An 18,326-nucleotide genomic window follows, 5' to 3' on the forward strand; every position below is an offset into this window, starting at 1 on the left:
AATAATACGTCTATAATATAATAATAAATAGAATAGTACCAGCAGTGACCCCCCTCCGGAATACTAAATGTGCCCCCCGGAACATTTTTCCTGAAAGAACGACTGAACGCAATTGTGTGTTTGAAGTGTAATTCCAGCAAGTAAACACACTGTACATAGTTTTCTTGATAATATTACTGAACTGATTTTACATTCACTTTACATTTTCTTTTCTATATTTTGTGTCCTGAAAAGCCAAACAACTCGCAAGGATTGTGAACAGAGATATCTGGGTAGAGCCAAACAGCCTTTTGTAGATTAAATTATACTCTTTGATTATATTAATAAATAATTATATATCAGTCATTTATACGTTTATTGTAAATTTTGTAGTATAATGAAAAATTGTATTTGTATGGATTGCCCTTTAGTGAACTAAAATTGTATTTTTTTCATTTGTTCGGAATATTATAACGGATGGAGTAACTCACTGAGACGATGAGAGGCAAGCCTAGTTCAAGTGCGAGTGGAAGTTACTTTACACAATACAATAATAAGTTGAATTGTAGGGCGCTAACATCCCAATGCAAATATATAGCCAGCGCATTTTCCCCTCTTTTTGGGGTAGGGCGCAAACATCCCAGTGCAAATATATTGCGAGCGCATTTTTTCCTATTTTTGTGGTAGGGCGCAAATTTCCCGGGCGCAAAATTCTCGCATTCAAGGAAAATATAATGTCTGTGAAGTTGACAAGCCACTTATGTCAGACTCCAATTTCGACTTTAAACGTCGCTAGTGCTACGTTAGTGGTCGATAGTGACGCAAATCGTTAGTACTCCAACTGCATGCCAACACGCCCACTTCTAAGAATCATCTCAAAAATGAGGTTAACCGTTATAGCAAGTAAGTGCTCATTGGTGCCATTAACATTAACGTTAACGCCTCCATCGTACGGCCCTTTGAGTAATAATAACACCACGTTTCTTGCTAGTCTCAATGTGTCCCTATATTCTCGCGAACATTCTGACGTGCCCAAGTTAGTTACTTTTTTTTTGGGGGGGGGGGACTATTGTTTATTGTTTATTGCTAATCTGCAGAGTAGTCCTTACATTAATATGCCATTGTCCTTGATAATCAATGCGTATTTACAAGCAATTTGTTATTACTGTTAGAAGGTATCAAAAAACAACAGATAAAATCTACTACTTAACGGTTCATATTTTTCTTTTACAGTACATAAACGATTAATAATAATAATAATAATAATAATAATAATAATAATAATAATAATAATAATAATAAGACTATTCCAGCATAAAAGTTATCAATTGCATCACACTGGCAACAAGCGACGCATATTTTAACTTCATAAAAAATTGTTTCTCACGATTTTCTGGAAAACTACGTATGATAACATCTTCATTATGTCAAGTTGTTTATCTCAGTGTGATATATGTCTTACCTCTGGACAATATCACAGTAAAACAAAAATTAAATATTAGGAGTACATCGTACTTTTGGACTACATCTCATTAACCATGGGAAGATTGAGTAGTGTATACTTTAGGATGTAAGTTTCAGCTTAACTTGCATCATACATTCTTAGGATTACAAAAAGGAAATTTGTTCGTTTGCATTTGAACAAAATTCTTAGAATTACAAAAAGAAAAAATATTTTTTCCGAATTCCGGAATTTTTCCGAAATCCGGATTTTTTCCGAAATCCGGAATTTTTCCGAATTCCGGAATTTTTCCGAAATCCGGATTTTTTCCGAATTCCGGATTTTTTCCGAAATCCGGAATTTTTCCGAATTCCGGATTTTTTCCGAAATCCGGAATTTTCCCGAAATCCGGATTTTTTCCGAAATCCGGATTTTTCCCGAAATCCGGAATTTTTCCGAATTCCGGAATTTTTCCGAATTCCGGATTTTTTCCGAAATCCGGAATTTTTCCGAATTCCGGAATTTTTCTGAATTCCGGATTTTTTCCGATTTTACTTTCCGGATTCCGGAAAGTAAAAATTCCGGAATTGGCCATCCCTAATATACAGAGTGAACTTCAAAGATGTGCACATACTTCGGGAAGTGATTAGTGATATCAAAAGAAGACAAACAGTCCTCGTGTATTTTTTTTTTTTTTCATATTCCGTGTCATGTACAAGTGACAGAGTGCCAACTTGGAATCGAAAATCGAATCCTGACAATTGGAACGAAACCGAAAGATGTGCGCATACTTCGAGAGGTGATTCGTGACATGAAAAGAAGACAAAAAGTCCTCTTGAATGTCACGAATCACCTCCCGAAGTATGCGCACACCTTTATGTCTCATTCCAATTGTCAGGATTTGATTTTGGATTCCAAATTCGCTCCCTTGTCACTCCAAAAGGACTTTTTGTCTTCTTTTGATGTTATGAATCACCTCTTGACGTATGTGCACATCTTTCCGGTTCTCCCAGTACATATGGAATGCATAACATGCCTCGTTTTTATATATACAATAAAAGAAGATATTAACAAACAAGTATGTTTATATATTCTTTGAACATTATCTATGACTTGAATCTATTTTTAATGGTGTTGAGTATTTATCTTCATTATTTGAAGATACACTTTAGTGCCTATTTTTTAAATTTTTAGTGCCTATTTTCCAGGTTTTTAGGGCCTAAACATCCGGTCTCTAGTGATATAAATACATAGAGCAAATTATTTAAACCGAATAACGGTTTTTTTTTTTTTTTTTTTTTTTTTTTTTTAATGAAAACCAAAGTTTTTGCCAACCCTGGTTAAAAACCATATAAAGGCGCAGTGCATATAGGAACATTCCACTTGGAGAAAGGCTGTTTACATACCAATAGACAATTCTAGTAAAAGATTATGATTTTTTATTGTAATATTTCTTTTTACTTTATAATCTGTATTTTAACTTAGTTGTGTTCTTTTTAATTGCTCCAATTCGGGTCGAAGCATAAACATGAACCTTGTAAGACTTTTGTACAGAGAACACGTACAATTTACAACTATTTCAAAGGATAATTTTATGACACTCGTCTCCATGTTCCACGAGGACATATGTTATGAATAATCATCATCTGTATTTCAAAGCTTAAGTGGACTTCGTCTTCTGGCACCAATAGCTTGCTAATTTTACGATTTTTTATATTTCCTTACATTTTGGATTCATTGAAAATTCTTAAAATTGTATATCATCTGGCAAACTTATAATAGAAGCTCCATTTCTTCCTGACAATAATACATATACAGTGAAACCTGTCTTTAGCGAAATCGAGCGGGACTCGCAAAAATTTCTCTTAGTTAAAGTCAGGTTTCCGCTTAATGGAGGTAGACCTTTAAATACATGCTTATACGGACTACTGAGAAAATATTGTTTTCAATTACAGTACTTCTTTCTTCTACGAATTAATACACAAAAAGTTTAAAATTAGTACGAAATATGCTATGGACGTGCTTTCTTTATTTTTTCCAGTAGTCAAGCAGAGTTTTCTGTATGCATTGCTGCTTGGCTGCTCGACTTGCTGCACACACTTTAGCTTGAGAAACTACACTAAGTAAATCAAGAGTCATTTTTCCGTAACGCAAATTGTTGCAGTTTCTTTAAACTTCTGAGAGCATCTTGATATCTTTATTCTACCCTCTTTTTTGAACTCGATACCATACCTCTTCTTTCACTTGGTCTTCTCCTTTTCGACTTTCCGTACGATTCTTGATTAAGGTGAGGGGATTATGGACAAATTGTGGAGGTGAATATGAGTAGTGGTTGGGGAAAGTCAACAATGCCCAGAAAGATTGAGACGGTCCATTTTCCGCTCATGTATAATTGTTTATATTAGTATGAGATCGTTGGGATCTGAGGACCCAAAATGGCGCCCTTCGAGTTCGATCCAAAGCCACATCAAGTGTTCGTTTATAGTCCTCGCTGTGCGTGAATGTGCTGCCACCAAGTGAGAAAAACCAAAATAAAAAAAGGACATCAAGCTTTTTTTTTTTTTTTTTTTGTAAATTTTAATTTTAAACTATTTCAAGTAAGTAGTTATAATTTAGATATTTTTATTCTAATCGTAATTATTTTACCACATTTAATAGGTGGATAAGTATGTTAAAATTTCCAACATCTTTCGGTATTTAAACCTACCAATTGGAAAATAAGGGGGGCGAAGTGAAGCTATCCTCGCCGGGAGGGGATAGCGTCCTTTTTCCGCGTCATCATGGAGTGGTGAGAGTGTTTTAGCCACCTCAGGGAGAAATTTCTGACAAAATCCACTTAACCGCAGTGCAATATGTAAGCCGAACTTAGTGAAACCAAAACCGGTTGGTGGGTGAAGGCCTAGAGGACAGCTATGGATTGGGTCTAATAATTCGATAAACTACGAAAAAAATTGACAACTCCCTCTTCCCTGTGAGGAAGCACGTGCTTCACCCATAATGGATTAGTTCGCAGTGGATAAGGTTTGACCGTTAGTTTCCAGGATTACAAGGTAACATTAATGTTTTTTTTTATTTATAATGTGGCTGGAGTAAATCTAGAAGATAAATTGTAAATCCGGAAGGGACATGCGATTCAGAAGATTCCAGGCGTAGGGGAAGTGACTGCTGCCGTCTAAATTTAGTTTCGGACGAATTGGCTGATGTTTTATAAACCGTGACAAACCTTAAAATTTTGAACTATGAACTAAATTCTCGGTTTTCGAACATTTATTTTTTTATATAACAGATAAAAAAGGGGGGGAATAAGTTAATATATACGCCTGCTTATTGTAATTTTTTTTTTTTTTTTTTTTTTTTTTTTTTTTTAATGATGATGAAAGTAATATTATATGAGTTTCTTTAGAGTAATGGAATCTAGAAACATGATTGTTTAAAGTAAATCTTTCCGGTCAAGCATGGGTCCCCAGTCGCCTGGATGATAGAATTCGTCCTTCCTCTCCCTTCACTTCCACTTCCACTTGTCTCGGTTGGAACTTCAAATATCAAAAATCTACGCTTAGCTTAGCACCTCTCCATATCAAATCTTCGTTCAAATCTCTTTCGTTTTGTGTGAATTGATTTCCTTGTTCGTTAGTTGGTTAGGTTAGTTTTAGTATTGTTAACTATTGTGTACCAAAGTCTGAAATTGGCTCTGTTGTTTGTGGTTAATAGGACCCTTCTAGTAAACTTTAAGTATGGAATGATAAACCGGGGGTGATGTTTAGAACGTTCACTGCTTTCTCTCTCTATCCTGCTGGCATGTTGTTAACATAAATGCTTGTGATAATGGAATTACCTGAAGCTTGTCCGCTCACCCTGTAACTTAAAGAAATATTTGGCAGATACGATCAGTAGTTAAAAATTTGTGCTACACAAAAGTGACACTAGAGAAGTTGCGATTTAATGAGCCATGGGCAAAGAAATATTAAATATACGAAGAAAGTGTGTATTTAGAGACGTGTTGCGCCTGAGATAGACAGGTTGCCCGCTCGAAGGCAGATAATATTTTATTTCTTCAGTGCGTTTATGTAGGCCCGGCCATTCTCTATCTCCACCGCTGCCACTTTCATAGGGTGTTCAGCCATTAGGAAAGCTGTTGGGTGAAAATTGTATTCAGTTTGTGAACCGATTTAATAAGTATGCCGTAAACCTTTGTAATAGTTTTTTTGTATTCCTAATGGATGTCAGCAGGCGAAAGAAATGTCACCACCACCACCCCTTTCCTTTCGAATGATGTAATAGTGTTTAAAAGCAATTGTAAAAATTAATACTAAATTGTGACGAAATTGAATTCAGGCAACATTACAATTTATATTTTTTTTTTTTTTTAATTTTTTGGTCAACCCGATATAAACAGAAATTGTATTTTTGTTCTATGTAATTCTAAATCTCCAAAATTCTAAAATGTACTTGCACTAAGAATCGGATTGACGAAACAGAGTTTATATTGTACGAAACTAACTATAACCTGAACTTTTTTGGAAACTTAAGAGGTGCATTAAAATAAATGTTCTGTTCGCGTGGAAACTATTGTGAAAGTAAGATTGGTGAAGATAAATTTTGTAATTGAGAACTAAAATGGACTAAATTTTCAACCTTATTTTTTTTATTATTATTATTACTTTTTTTTTTTCACCACTTGCAACGTGTTTCAGTAGTTTCCTCCCCGTGCGGGAAGGGGAGCTCTGTCATTGTAGTTTTATTCTTTTTTTTCTTTCTGTTCTAACAATAAATTTAGTTTGTACTGTATGAAGTAGTCGTCATTGTGTTAGGAGATCTGAATATCCCTTAGTTATAAGCTGGATTAACAATATTGGCAAGTGGTCTTCAGAAGGAAAGAATTAAACTTTATGGATACTATCAACAGTTACAGTGCTTCTCGCAGTGGTCTCAACAGGAGAAAAGATCCTGATTCGAAGTATAGTTTAATTTTATTTTATTTATTTATTTTTTTTTTTTCAAATCTTCCTTTCTTCATTATTGCAGATGTTATTTTATTTTTCTTTTATATTTTAATTTAAGTTTTTTTTTCTTTTTCGTTGTGCAAATACAATTAAGTTACGGTTGGATAGCCTGAAGTACCTTCAGTACCCAGGAGAGTATTCAAACTAGGCCAAATTCTGAGGAAAGGAAGAAAGCGAATTAATCCGTAACAAGATTTAACAAAAGAACGATCGCAGACATGTAATGTATATATTTACCCTCTTACAGAGTGCCTAAACATTTTCTAAACGCTGTAATCCGGATCTCAGAATTTTCCGTTAAAGGTTTATTTTGCTTTCCGTTGTCCGCATAACACAGTTTCCGCTTAGTGAAGGAACTTTTGCACGTTTTGCACTCCAAAATTTGTGGGGCCGTGAAATATTTCCGTTTAATAAAGGGTCCATTGAAGGCAGGTTTTACTGTATTTTATTACAGCTAATAAATAAAAAGATCTGTACTACTCATAAAGATCACCAAAAAAGGATAAGTTTTCTACGGACCTGCATAGTCAGGGAAACATGTACCAAATATTGAAAATAGGCTATAGCCAGTTGCTAGTAGGTGGAAAATGCATATATAAATAATAATTTAAAAACTAGATAAATTAAGATGGGCTGGCTGTAGCTCAGTCGATAAAGTGTGCGATTGGCAATCCAGCGGTCCATGTTCAATCCCCGGTGGATGTAGCATGAGTTTTTCACCTAGACCGTAAATCCCGGCATTAAAACGATTTGAAGAGGAAAAGAAACTAGTAAGACGAGAAGAAATCTTCATGCAATTAGATATTGAAATCAAAGTACAAGAACTGACAAAGAAAAGTAAGCATTAAGAAGAGAGTCAATGACTTAATTCAAAATATATCACACGGATAAGCAGATAGTGAAGTTTACGAAATACGTGGTTGGAAAATAATAACCCTTCACCTCACAGATAACAATATTCACACTTTTGTGTAAATAAAATTTCTTTGGTGTATTTCAGTTTCATACAGAAACGCATATTCGGTGGAATTAAGACATTGATATTCAACTAGTGCAAGAATTGAAAATGAAGAGAGAGAGAACCAGAAAGTAACATGTAAAATTTTAGGTGTTATTAATTTTGTAGGTAGTTTGTATGTCGAAAAAAAAATATAATGAAATTTTTGAATTTAACGTCCCACAATTATGTCCTTTAACCTTCCAGTAGTCGCGCCGCGGTCAAAAGCACCGCAGGGAAATTATTTTTGATCGTATGTCCATTCTGTTGGTCCGACATACTCCTCCGTCTAGCTAATATTCCCCCTCACCTTTATGAACATTCCTGCTCAATTACTCCGTTATCTGTTGTTTAGTTTAACTACTAGTGATTGTTTAGTGACTCTGCGGTGCTTTCCACTGCGCGCGACTAACCGTGTAATGTTTTTTCTCAGTGTTTCGTCCTGCACGTGACCTTTGCTTTGGAGATGTTTTAAGCTTTATAAACATAAATATTATTTTAATGGACGGAAGAGAGGTCGACAGAGTTAACAAACTGATACCAAGTGTAAAAAAAGAGAAAATTAGATATGAACAGCTTAAAACAACGAAGGGAAATGTTAGGAATGGACTATTTGGATAAATCAGCCGATATAATCTCGTGGAAGCTTTGTGTTAGGAAGATCATAATAAACATATATAAGCGAGTGAACACGAAAGGTGAAGTGAGGAGTCTGCGAGCGAGTCTGAAGATCTTAAACCCAGAAATGACCAGCGATTCCCCGAATATAGTCAGAGCAGGAGAGGACGAAATAAGCGACGACGAAGTGTAGAACAGTGTAAATTTGAAGATAACCAAAGACGTGTATGCTAACCGCTTAGCTACGAGTGAGCTCTAATAGAATGTAAAATGCGTTGTGAAGCTTTATTTTAGTGTTATGTTTATATAGTATTTATTTTACTAATTTACTATTAAATTTCTAATTTTAGACAAACCAAAGAGTTGACAAAAACAAAAGATCGTCATCAGATTTAGAATTTTCAATAAAACCAAAGAGTAGCTATCTAACTAAAGAAATATGTAACGAAAAAAAAAACACTTTATTCCAAATAAAAAATAAAAAAACAGTACATGTCTAATTGTAGGTTCCTCTAATAGTTATTACTGTAAAACTTATTATAATAATAAAAATGTTAGTCCCTCTTAATCGGAAAATATACAAAATTACGTTTCTAATACAAGAAAAGTGTTTAAAACGATATTTGCAACATATTACGTTCGTGCGGTCCTTTTGACCGCGCGCGACTTCTCGCGTTACTTTTTCAGCGCGACTTCTCGAGGGTCAAGCTAAGGGAGAGGATAATTAAGGCAAGTGAATGATGATGGAAAAATGGTGGAATAAGAATGTGGGAGGAAACGGGATACCCCGAGAAAATTCAGGGACATGATACTGTCCACCACAAACTTAAATGACTGGGGATGGAAGCCTGGATCCCACGCACCAGACAGAAGCACTCTACCATTGAGCCACCGTGCGTTCCTGTATCAGTCCAGTAATTCCGTGTGGACCTTATCCGTGGACCACCTATACTTTTATAGTTCACGAAGCAGATGGAATTAAAACAATAGAAGTTCAAACAACAACATTAGAATATGATATATAAACATTTTCAGGGCAGTTTATATATTCCTTACTTTGTAATTAAACATTAAATTTTAATATTAAATATAACTTTGAAAAGATAAAATAAACAGACAAGGTATAGTCGGATATTAGAGGGGAAGGACGCGGAGAAAAAAAGTCAGGGAATTTAGAGTTAAGATATCTGTAGAAACCCTGAAGAAGAAATCCACTTACGAATTGGTAGTTATGATAGCTATGTAAATGAAGAAGCACAGAAAATATCAATAACAGGTTATAAATATGCTGCATAACTTCGCTCTTTACAATTTCAATTGTGTGGACGTATCAACGTAACTGCAATATAGTTTAAACAATGGGATTAGTACATGATGAATTATTTGTGCTGTGTGAAAAGTGGTTCTTTATGTAGGTGCACCTAAGAATAATTATAAGTTAGTTACGTGTGAACATCGAATTTGTAAGTCTATTTTATAGTTCTTTGCTTTACTAATTTTACTTAAGTTTATAACTCTTTTCTTAAGCTCAGCAGAAGCAGGGGCGCTTCACGGGGCCTCCACCAAGTCCAAAATCTTCAAAACTTTGTACCTCTTTTTTAAATAATACTTTTAGTACTTTATGTTTTGACAGCATCAGGACCGCATTCACAGATCTATACTGTTCGAATCTCCCTCCAATTTTTCAACTTCAAACCATCTCCTTTTCCTATGACACACACACAAATTTTTGAGTGCGCACCTAAAAAGAAAGTACGTATTTCTAAAGGGTAGCGACATGCCGAAGATACCTAGCGATCAAAGTCGAGGTTTAAATCGCGGTCACACCCTCGATACTGGCACAAACACATGGATTCAAATGGGTCAACTTATGCCGAAGATGTACGCTACATCACGACCTAGAGGTCGACCGCGAGGGTGAATTAATGGTCGCGATGATGAACAACTGAGTTTGTTTATACATCGATGTTCAGCGGAAGCATCGCTGTGGCTCGTGTTCTCATTGGTTCTTCCTGAAGCGCTGCACGGAATAAAATCTTCATTTGTTTAGAATTTCGTCTGCAGAGGATTGTGTGTATCTATGCTCGAGAGGTTTTGCTTCACTTTTTGATTATGAAAGACATATTAATAGAACTAATGAGGAATGTTCCAACAATAATAGGCACGTTTTAAATAGAGAATGAAGAAAATAGCAATTGAAATGGGAATGTCAGATAAGTTATTTATTTAAGAATTATACTGTAGCTTATTATTATATAAGGCAGAGGCGGTGACAGGGAGGGGGCTTTCGGACTGAAGTCCGTAAAATGTAGATTTTTTAAAGAAAAAAAAAGAAGCTACGGTTAATCATATCTATACTTAAAAACCACGCCCCACCCACCCCGAATTCCGAGATTAATAAGAAGGGTTTCTTCTAAATTCGTTTTTGATGTAAGGTAAAGAAATACCTGTAAAGACAAGCACGTATCCATAGGGAGGAAACGTCAAATAATGGAATTGCAGTGCCGAAACTTCATTTGCTGCAGTTAATACCCCCTCCACCTTGAAACTTGAAGGCGTACCTGATTTATTTATTAAATTTTACTGGGAATCGATTTCTGGCCTGAGTGCTGAAAGAGGGCATTTCTTCTCAGAATTTAGAATATTGATAGACATGGACAAGAGATGAGACTCAAATATTCTTGCGAAACAAGAGACGAGACTTTGGCCTTTCTCATATCTCGTCTCGCGTCCATCCCTATTTATAAACTGTTTGTTCCTTTCAATTTCAAAATGTGGTTCGGGTTTTTATGCACTGACGGGAATAATTTCACATGCGTCACAGCATTGTTTCTCCTTAAACTGAGAACTTAACAGCGAGGGTGCGACCTCCACACTATGTGCGCCCTTCATCCATCGCGAGGTATCTTCGGCATGCATTTACTCTAAAGGTTTTCAGTGAGTTCAAAAAGTAATCATCATCATAGGTATTCTGTCATTATTGGCAGGTCACTTGCCGCAGCTGAGAAGCTTCCATGCTCCACGGTCTTCAGCTAACCTCTTCGTCTTCACGTACGATTTTTTTGTTTTGATATCGTCGATCAGTTATTGTCTCCTTCGGCCCCTCCCTCTTTACTCATACACTCTTGCACGTCCCGCATAATACAGTTCCTTCTCAACTAATGTTCCTATCAGTTTCTGTTCCTTTTCTCAATATCTAAAAGTAAATGAAATCTTTAAGCGTTACGTCCCACGGTTATGCCGGTTAGGCTAAAGGAGACGGTGATAATGAGAAATGAGTGGAAATGGTGGAATGAAGAAAGTGGGAGGAAACGGGAGAACCCCGAGAAAACCCACGAGCACGGTATTTGTCCACCACAAAGTCCACACGGCGCGAGCTGGGATCGAACCAGGGACCCCAAGCACCGGAGGTGAACGCTCTACCACTGAGCCACCGCGCCCCCTACTCAATATCTAAAAGTGTTATTTTCTCCTCCACCATTTCTAACACCATCTCATTCGTCTACCGCTCGACCCAGCTAATTCTTTCAGTTCTTCCCCACACCCACATTGCCAAAGCTTCCAGTCGTCTTTCATTATTTTGCGTAATGACCATGTTTCTGCCCTATACAATACAACACTCCACACGAAGAATTTCATGATTGTTTTTCTCAACTCTTTATTGAAGGTCCCATAAAATGGACTTTTATTCCTCCTAAAAACTTCTTTCGCCATCAAAAAGTAACGAAAAATAAAAGTATTCAGAATTGGCAATCTGTTGCTGCCAGAAAATAGGCTTTGAAATATTACAGATGATTATTTATGGTATAAGTCCTGAGGGAACATGGAGGTGAGCATTATGAATATAAGTATCTCTTTACGTTCATTATGTAATTATATAAAAGGACTTCGACTGTATTGTTTGTTGTATTATTTTATTTTGTAGGAGTATTAGCATTGTGTTGTAGCCATGTCACAGGCGATAGTGTCTGGAAACTCTCCACCGGTGCCAAACAAGGACAGCCCAGTTGAGAGAGATCTGCATGAGATGTTAAAGGACGCACCAGCCATGAATGAAAGCAACAACGCTGTTCACTCGGGAACTACACCAGTCACCCCACAACATAGGAACTTTTCGCAACATATGCATCAACCTCCCACTTCGTTACCACTCACCTCAACAACTGGTAAGTTTCGTTCTTATTCCTGAAATAAGTTAAGTGTATGAATGCGTGAGTTTTATTTTATTAATGTACATAAGACCGGAAACATATACAAAATCCACTGTAGACTGAACTGTTAACAAAGACAAATAATTTATCTGTTGATGCCTTGTATTAATTACATTCCACTGTTATATTTCGTCTCGTTTTCGCCTTGCTGGAAATATCTTCTGCAAAGTTCTACACGTGCTGGCTGTAAACAAATTGCAGGCGACAACCACGAAGAAAACGTCGTCAGCGATCGTCAGGTAAAGAACACTAATGAAGTCAGCAACAAGGAGCCAGATCACCGTAGAAGATATCAGTCTCCATCAATTGATCATCACCTCTTTTCTATACGACGCATGATCTCTGACACCAAAAAAAGATGAAAAACATAGACCAACTTGGGTGCACAAATGCTTCCTTTCGGAGTTTTAGCCTGTGAAAACATGAAAAAATGAACTTTAAAAGTCCATAACTCCAATACTATGGGACCTACCGTAGTCGGGTCAAGAGTTCACTTAGAAACTAGTATGTGCCCTATCCAAATATCCAAGTTTCACAATCCTGCGGTACTTCCGTAACAGTTTTTATAGAGATAGTTGCTGAGTACTTCATATTATATGCTCGTAGCCAAACTCGCTCTATAAAAATTGTTGCGCGAGTACCGCAGGATTCTGAAACATGGGTTTTTGGATAGTGCACATATTAGTTCCTAAATGAAGTTTTGACCCGACTACAATAGGTCCCATAGTTTTAGAGTTATGGACCTTTAAAGTTCTTTTTTGTTTTTGTTTTTGGTAGCTTATAAGTCCGAAATGAAGCATTTGTGCACCCAGGTATATTTTTCTTCTTATCTTAGTGTCAGGAATCACTTCTCAATCGTTGTCGGTGTTGTTTTGAAACACCCTGTAGAACTGTTATAAAAACAAATAAATTTTGAAAAGAAAGGAGAACGAAAAATGATTATAAACATTAATATATAAATATGGTCGGCATATTAATCAATTAATGAAGTATAAAAACTTCAAAATTTACAGGGAAATCTTAAGAACAATGGAAGTTTCGCTGCTAATAATGTTTAAATTAGAGACGAATACATTAAATTGAAAAATAGATTCTACAAGTAATGGAGGAAATAAAGATTCTCGTATCTTAAAACATCCAAAAGACATAAAATCTGCGAATAATTTCGAACCACTCCACACCTAGTCTTCCTAGTTTTATCTAAATAAAAACTTGTTGCTGTAAGATGTGGTGTATGAAATTCTCTGCTTATCCATCTTTTAGAGTAAAAGTGATAGGATAAATTTGTAATTCCTTTCTCGATCCATATTTGATTTGCCAAATGCTTTTACAACCGGCTGCCTACCTGAGATCAACCCCCAAACTGGAGGACCAGGATTTTTTTTTTTATCGGGGTTTTCTCCCCTAATTTTAAAGTATTACTACTACTAAAAATTTACCTAACTACTGTTAAAATTACCAAGAACTACTACTAAAAGTTACAGACCTGCTACTGAACGCATTAACGTACAAAACTTGGAATGTTCCTCTTAAACCTATCCTGGAAGCACTGGTGACACGTGGTTTTAATATGCATATAAAATCACTTTAATCACACATAATACAAAGAATTACTTGTTGTTCTTGTGGACTTCAAACTCAGTCAATGTAAGCTCCTCTCCGGTGATCACTGCACCTTGGTAACTCCAAGGAAGTAGAGGGGACGCGGTGGCTCAGTGGTAGAGCGTTCACCTCCGGTGCTTGGGGTCCCTGGTTCGATCCCAGCTCGCGCCGTGTAAACTTTGTGGTGGACAAACACCGTGCTCGTGGGTTTTCTCGGGGTTCTCCCGTTTCCTCCCACTTTCGTCATTCCACCATTTCACTCATTTCTCATTATCACCGTCTCCTTTAGCCTAACCGGCATAACCGTGGGACGTTAAACTTAAAGATTTCATTTTTTCCAAGAAAGTAGACTGAGATGGTTCGGACATGTAAGAAAAACACCTTTGAAATACGTGGCTCACCGAGTAAATGCTATAGAAATGAGTGGGAAACGAACCCAAGACTGGCGAAAGAAGAAATGGGAAGATTGTACTAAGGACAATATGGTGCAGTATGGTGTCACACACACAGAGAACAGCGATACGAAAAGGCGACCACAGTTAAGGGAAAAAGGCTTAGAAGAAGAAGAAGAGAAAGGATAGATTTCCTTCTGTTTCTAATTTATCAGAAAGAGTAATCAGAATAATCAGAAGTCCTGAGTACATATTCCTATTACTATCCATAAATTAGCAAGAGAAGGAAATCTCGTCGAACTACAGATTTATCTAATCACTTTTATTCTAAAAGATAGACAAGCAGAGAATTCCACACACCATATCTTTTATATAGGAAGTTTTCTTTAAATTCGGTGAGGAGTGCTTCGAAACCTCAAGCCTTTCGATGTTTTTAACGTATAGGAATTTTTATTTATTCTCAAGAGATAATGCATAATATCATATTAATTAGTACTTATAGAGGGGGTGGGGGAGTTACCAATGGAAGTTTTCATGTGGCTAGGACAAAAAACTGTTTATTGTGTGTGATACGGACAGGTATACAAAGCGAAAATGGTCTTTTTGAAGTTTAATTATAATGTAAGCTGCCACTTATTACGCTGTCGATTCTAACCATTTATTATTTGGTCTAGGAATTAATTCGTGCGGTTTTACAAAAGATGGCGTAACTAGCTTATTGTCCCATAGTTTCGTTGATCCAAACATGCGTTGAAAACTACTGTCATTGAGCATCTTGTTTAGTATATGTCAGTTGCTTGAAGCGGAAACAACATTTTTTCTTCAACTGAAAATGGCGCATTTTGTGCCTGATAAAGTGTGTTTGCGGGGAGTTATTCTTCATTGCTTTAACATGAAGAAAAGTGCTACCGCAAGTCATCATATTTTAGTGGAAGTGTTTGGTGACCATGCTCTAGCTGAGCGAACGTGTCAGAAGTGGTTTGCACGGTTTAAAGGTGGTGATTTCAGCTTGGAAGACCAAAAGCAATTTGGACAGCCAAAAGAATTTGAAGATGAAGAATTGAGAGCATTGCTTGATCAGGATTCGTGTCAAACGCAGGACGAACTTGCAGAAGCATTTGGAGTTGAGCAAACAACAGTTTCCAAACGTCTCAAAGCCATAGGAATGATTCAAAAGATGTCTTATTGGGTTTCACATGAATTGAAAAGAAGGACGTTGAAAGAAGAAAAACCGTTTGCGAATTGCTGCTTCAAAGACAGAAAAGGAAGGGATTTTTGCATCGAATTGTAACTGGTGATGAGAAGTGGATTCATTACGAGAATCCTAAACGACAAAAGGCCTGGGTGAAGCAAGGTGAACCAGGTCCTTCACAACCGAAACGAGATATTCATTGTGCAAAGGTTATGCTGTATATATGGTGGGATTTGAAACGTGTGGTGTACTATGAACTTCTGAAACTTGGTGAAACTATTAATGGACACCGCTATCGACAACAATTAATGCGTTTGAAGCAAGCTCTGGCCTGAAAACGACCAGAATGGAATAACAGGCATAATAAACTTATTTATCAAGATGATAACGCTCGACCACATGTCGCAAAACCGGTCAAAACCTATTTGGAAAATGTCGGATGGAAAGTGTTACTCCACCCGCGATATTCACCAGACACTGCTCCGTCTGACTACTACTTGATCGATTGCATGAATAACGATTTGATTGGACAGCGGTTCACTTCTTCAGAAAATATCGAAAAATGGATCTTTGATTAGATTGCGTCAAAAGATGAGGAATTCTTTCGACACGGAATCCGTGAATTGCCTGAAAGATGGGAGGAAGTAGTGGCTAGCGATGGACAATATTTTTGTTAACGTATTCATTTACTTTGTTTTTGAAATAAAGCTTCAATTTTTATTAAAAACCGCACGAATTAATTCCTAGACCAAATAGTATGATGAAATAAACATGACTACCTTACACTAGCAGAGATTTAAGTTGTCCTACTTTTCCCGTTTTTCACTACATTTCGATCAGAAATGAATATGCACAGTAATATTTTTATGGTCTTCACGCTGCATCTTCCCTAACGCTGTAATGTATACCGATCAAAAATGTTGTGCGTGACAATACCAGTCAAATTTCAGATCAGCCGTTCTAAACTGTGGCATATATCAGAAGCCATTGATCGGTACTGTACTACTGAATGATGTTAAAAGACTAGGCCCAGTCTTCAGTTTGCCATTGACTCAACTATGTATTAAAGAACAATGTGATATTAAGATACGTTACTGGTGTAAAGCAGATCAAGTTAAGTGTTTAGCTACTCACTTTGTGGGACCGACGAAAAAGAGAGAGACATTACGTAAATCATTAATCCAAACTTTAAATAACAACTTTTAGTTAAAAAGACCTAAAATAAATGTAGGAGTGATGGACAAAATGTTAAAACCATCATTACTTACTCTGTAAAAAGCAAGCATTTGTACGTATATTTGTGATACAATTACTCTTGGTCTATAATTCTTGCTATATCTTAAATATCGCTTGAATCTCTATACTAGTGAATATATAATGGTCCCGCTAATATATATATATAATTGATGATATTCTTCAATATTCAATAAATAAAACTTCGGTTTTTAGATCATACAATTTAACTTAAGAAAAGCAATTTCTTCAATATATGATAAGAACATTTTTCATTTCAATAAACATCTGAGCGTGGACCGTCAAAATACGATCCCACAATACAACTGAGAATATCTTAGTTAAGCAGTTTATAGTTTTCATTCGTATCAGTGTTAATAATTTTGTTTCTTTATAGCTCCTTCAGTTGTGCCATTAACACCTCCGAGTCCTTCACAGAATGGAGATCCCCATGTTGTTAAAAATACTCAGTCAAAGATAGAAACTATTAAAAATTGGAGTATTTCTACATATAAGTGTACGAAGCAACTGATGTTTGAGAAATTAGGGAAAACATCTCGTACAGTTGATACAGGTAAGCTACAACATTTTTAAATAACTCCAAAAAAGTGAATAATGAGGATAATTAGTTAACTACTAATCTAAATAATGTCCCTTTGTAATGTGTAATGTCATATTTCTTTCAAGTATTTCAAATGCGTTGTTCAGGTGTTTCATCAGGGTCTCACACGTTTATATATATATATATATATATATATATATATATATATATATATATATATATATACTGTACAGGGTGGCCCAAAAGTAGTTATACCCTCTCGCATTGATCAAGTTTAACATTGTAGCTTGTGGGTTTATTTGCTTCGACTGTTCCGAGATTAAGGTATAAGTAAAAGGCTCTAAGAACAAATAATTAAGAAACTAAGCAATAACATTAAGAAATGATATAAAATGCAATGAATTGATCAGTACAGTACTGTATACCTACTTTTGGGCCACCCTGTATATATGTATATACACAATCTTTAGGCTATTCTTGTATCTCAACAGTGTAAAATATTAAGTATTGCGCAATATTTTTTGTTATTACTAGTGGTTTATTTATGTGCCCGAAGATATAAGTTATTCTATTTATTATTTATGTAGATTTAACGTTAGAGCACTAACGTACGAGCCTTACTTACTGAAAATAATAGAAAGTTTACCATTTTTCTTTTGCTTGTTTATTCATTAAGTGAAAGGAGATAATGAAATGCAGCTTACCACAATCATAGATAATGTTATTCTAGAACAGAAAATATGAACCTGAAGAATTTTCAGTGTTGCCAGAATAAATTTTCCCGAAAATCTAAGTTAAGGCAGCAACTATAGAAATGAACTCAGCTGCATTTGATTACGTATCATGTTGTTTTTGTACCCTGACAACTACTTTTTAAATAACATTAATATTTAATTTTAATAACTGTAAAAACTATTTTGTTTATTACAAGATAGATACAACTATTATTTAAAAAGTTCACCACAAAGTCCACTTGGCACGATCTGAGAACGAACCATTCACCCTTCGCACTAGAGGCGAACGCTCTACCGCTGAGCTAGAAGAGACTATAGGTGAGCTCTGTAAAATTTAAGAAATGAAGTCAGTTTGAGTTGTA

General features: G+C 35.9%; 1 protein-coding gene across 5 annotated transcripts in view; it reads left to right on the plus strand.

The window, feature by feature from the left end:
- Positions 1 to 18,326, plus strand: part of Arfip (ADP ribosylation factor interacting protein arfaptin) — a 113,569-nt gene that overhangs the window by 65,836 nt on the left and 29,407 nt on the right. For 4 of the 5 annotated variants that reach the window (XM_081752621.1, XM_081752619.1, XM_081752618.1 and 1 more), the window contains exons 2-3: positions 11,964 to 12,204; positions 17,066 to 17,242. In XM_081752621.1, the coding sequence (XP_081608747.1) occupies positions 11,988 to 12,204; positions 17,066 to 17,242 (394 nt within the window). In that variant the 5' untranslated portion in view covers positions 11,964 to 11,987. Of the gene's footprint in view, positions 1 to 4,215; positions 4,471 to 11,963; positions 12,205 to 17,065; positions 17,243 to 18,326 lie in introns of those variants that run through there. The other variant, XM_081752620.1, reaches the window with a different exon arrangement.

Source organism: Thermobia domestica, chromosome 3 (assembly GCF_964235325.1).
Source record: "Thermobia domestica chromosome 3, izTheDome1.hap1.1, whole genome shotgun sequence".
In the NCBI taxonomy this organism is placed as follows: domain Eukaryota; kingdom Metazoa; phylum Arthropoda; class Insecta; order Zygentoma; family Lepismatidae; genus Thermobia; species Thermobia domestica.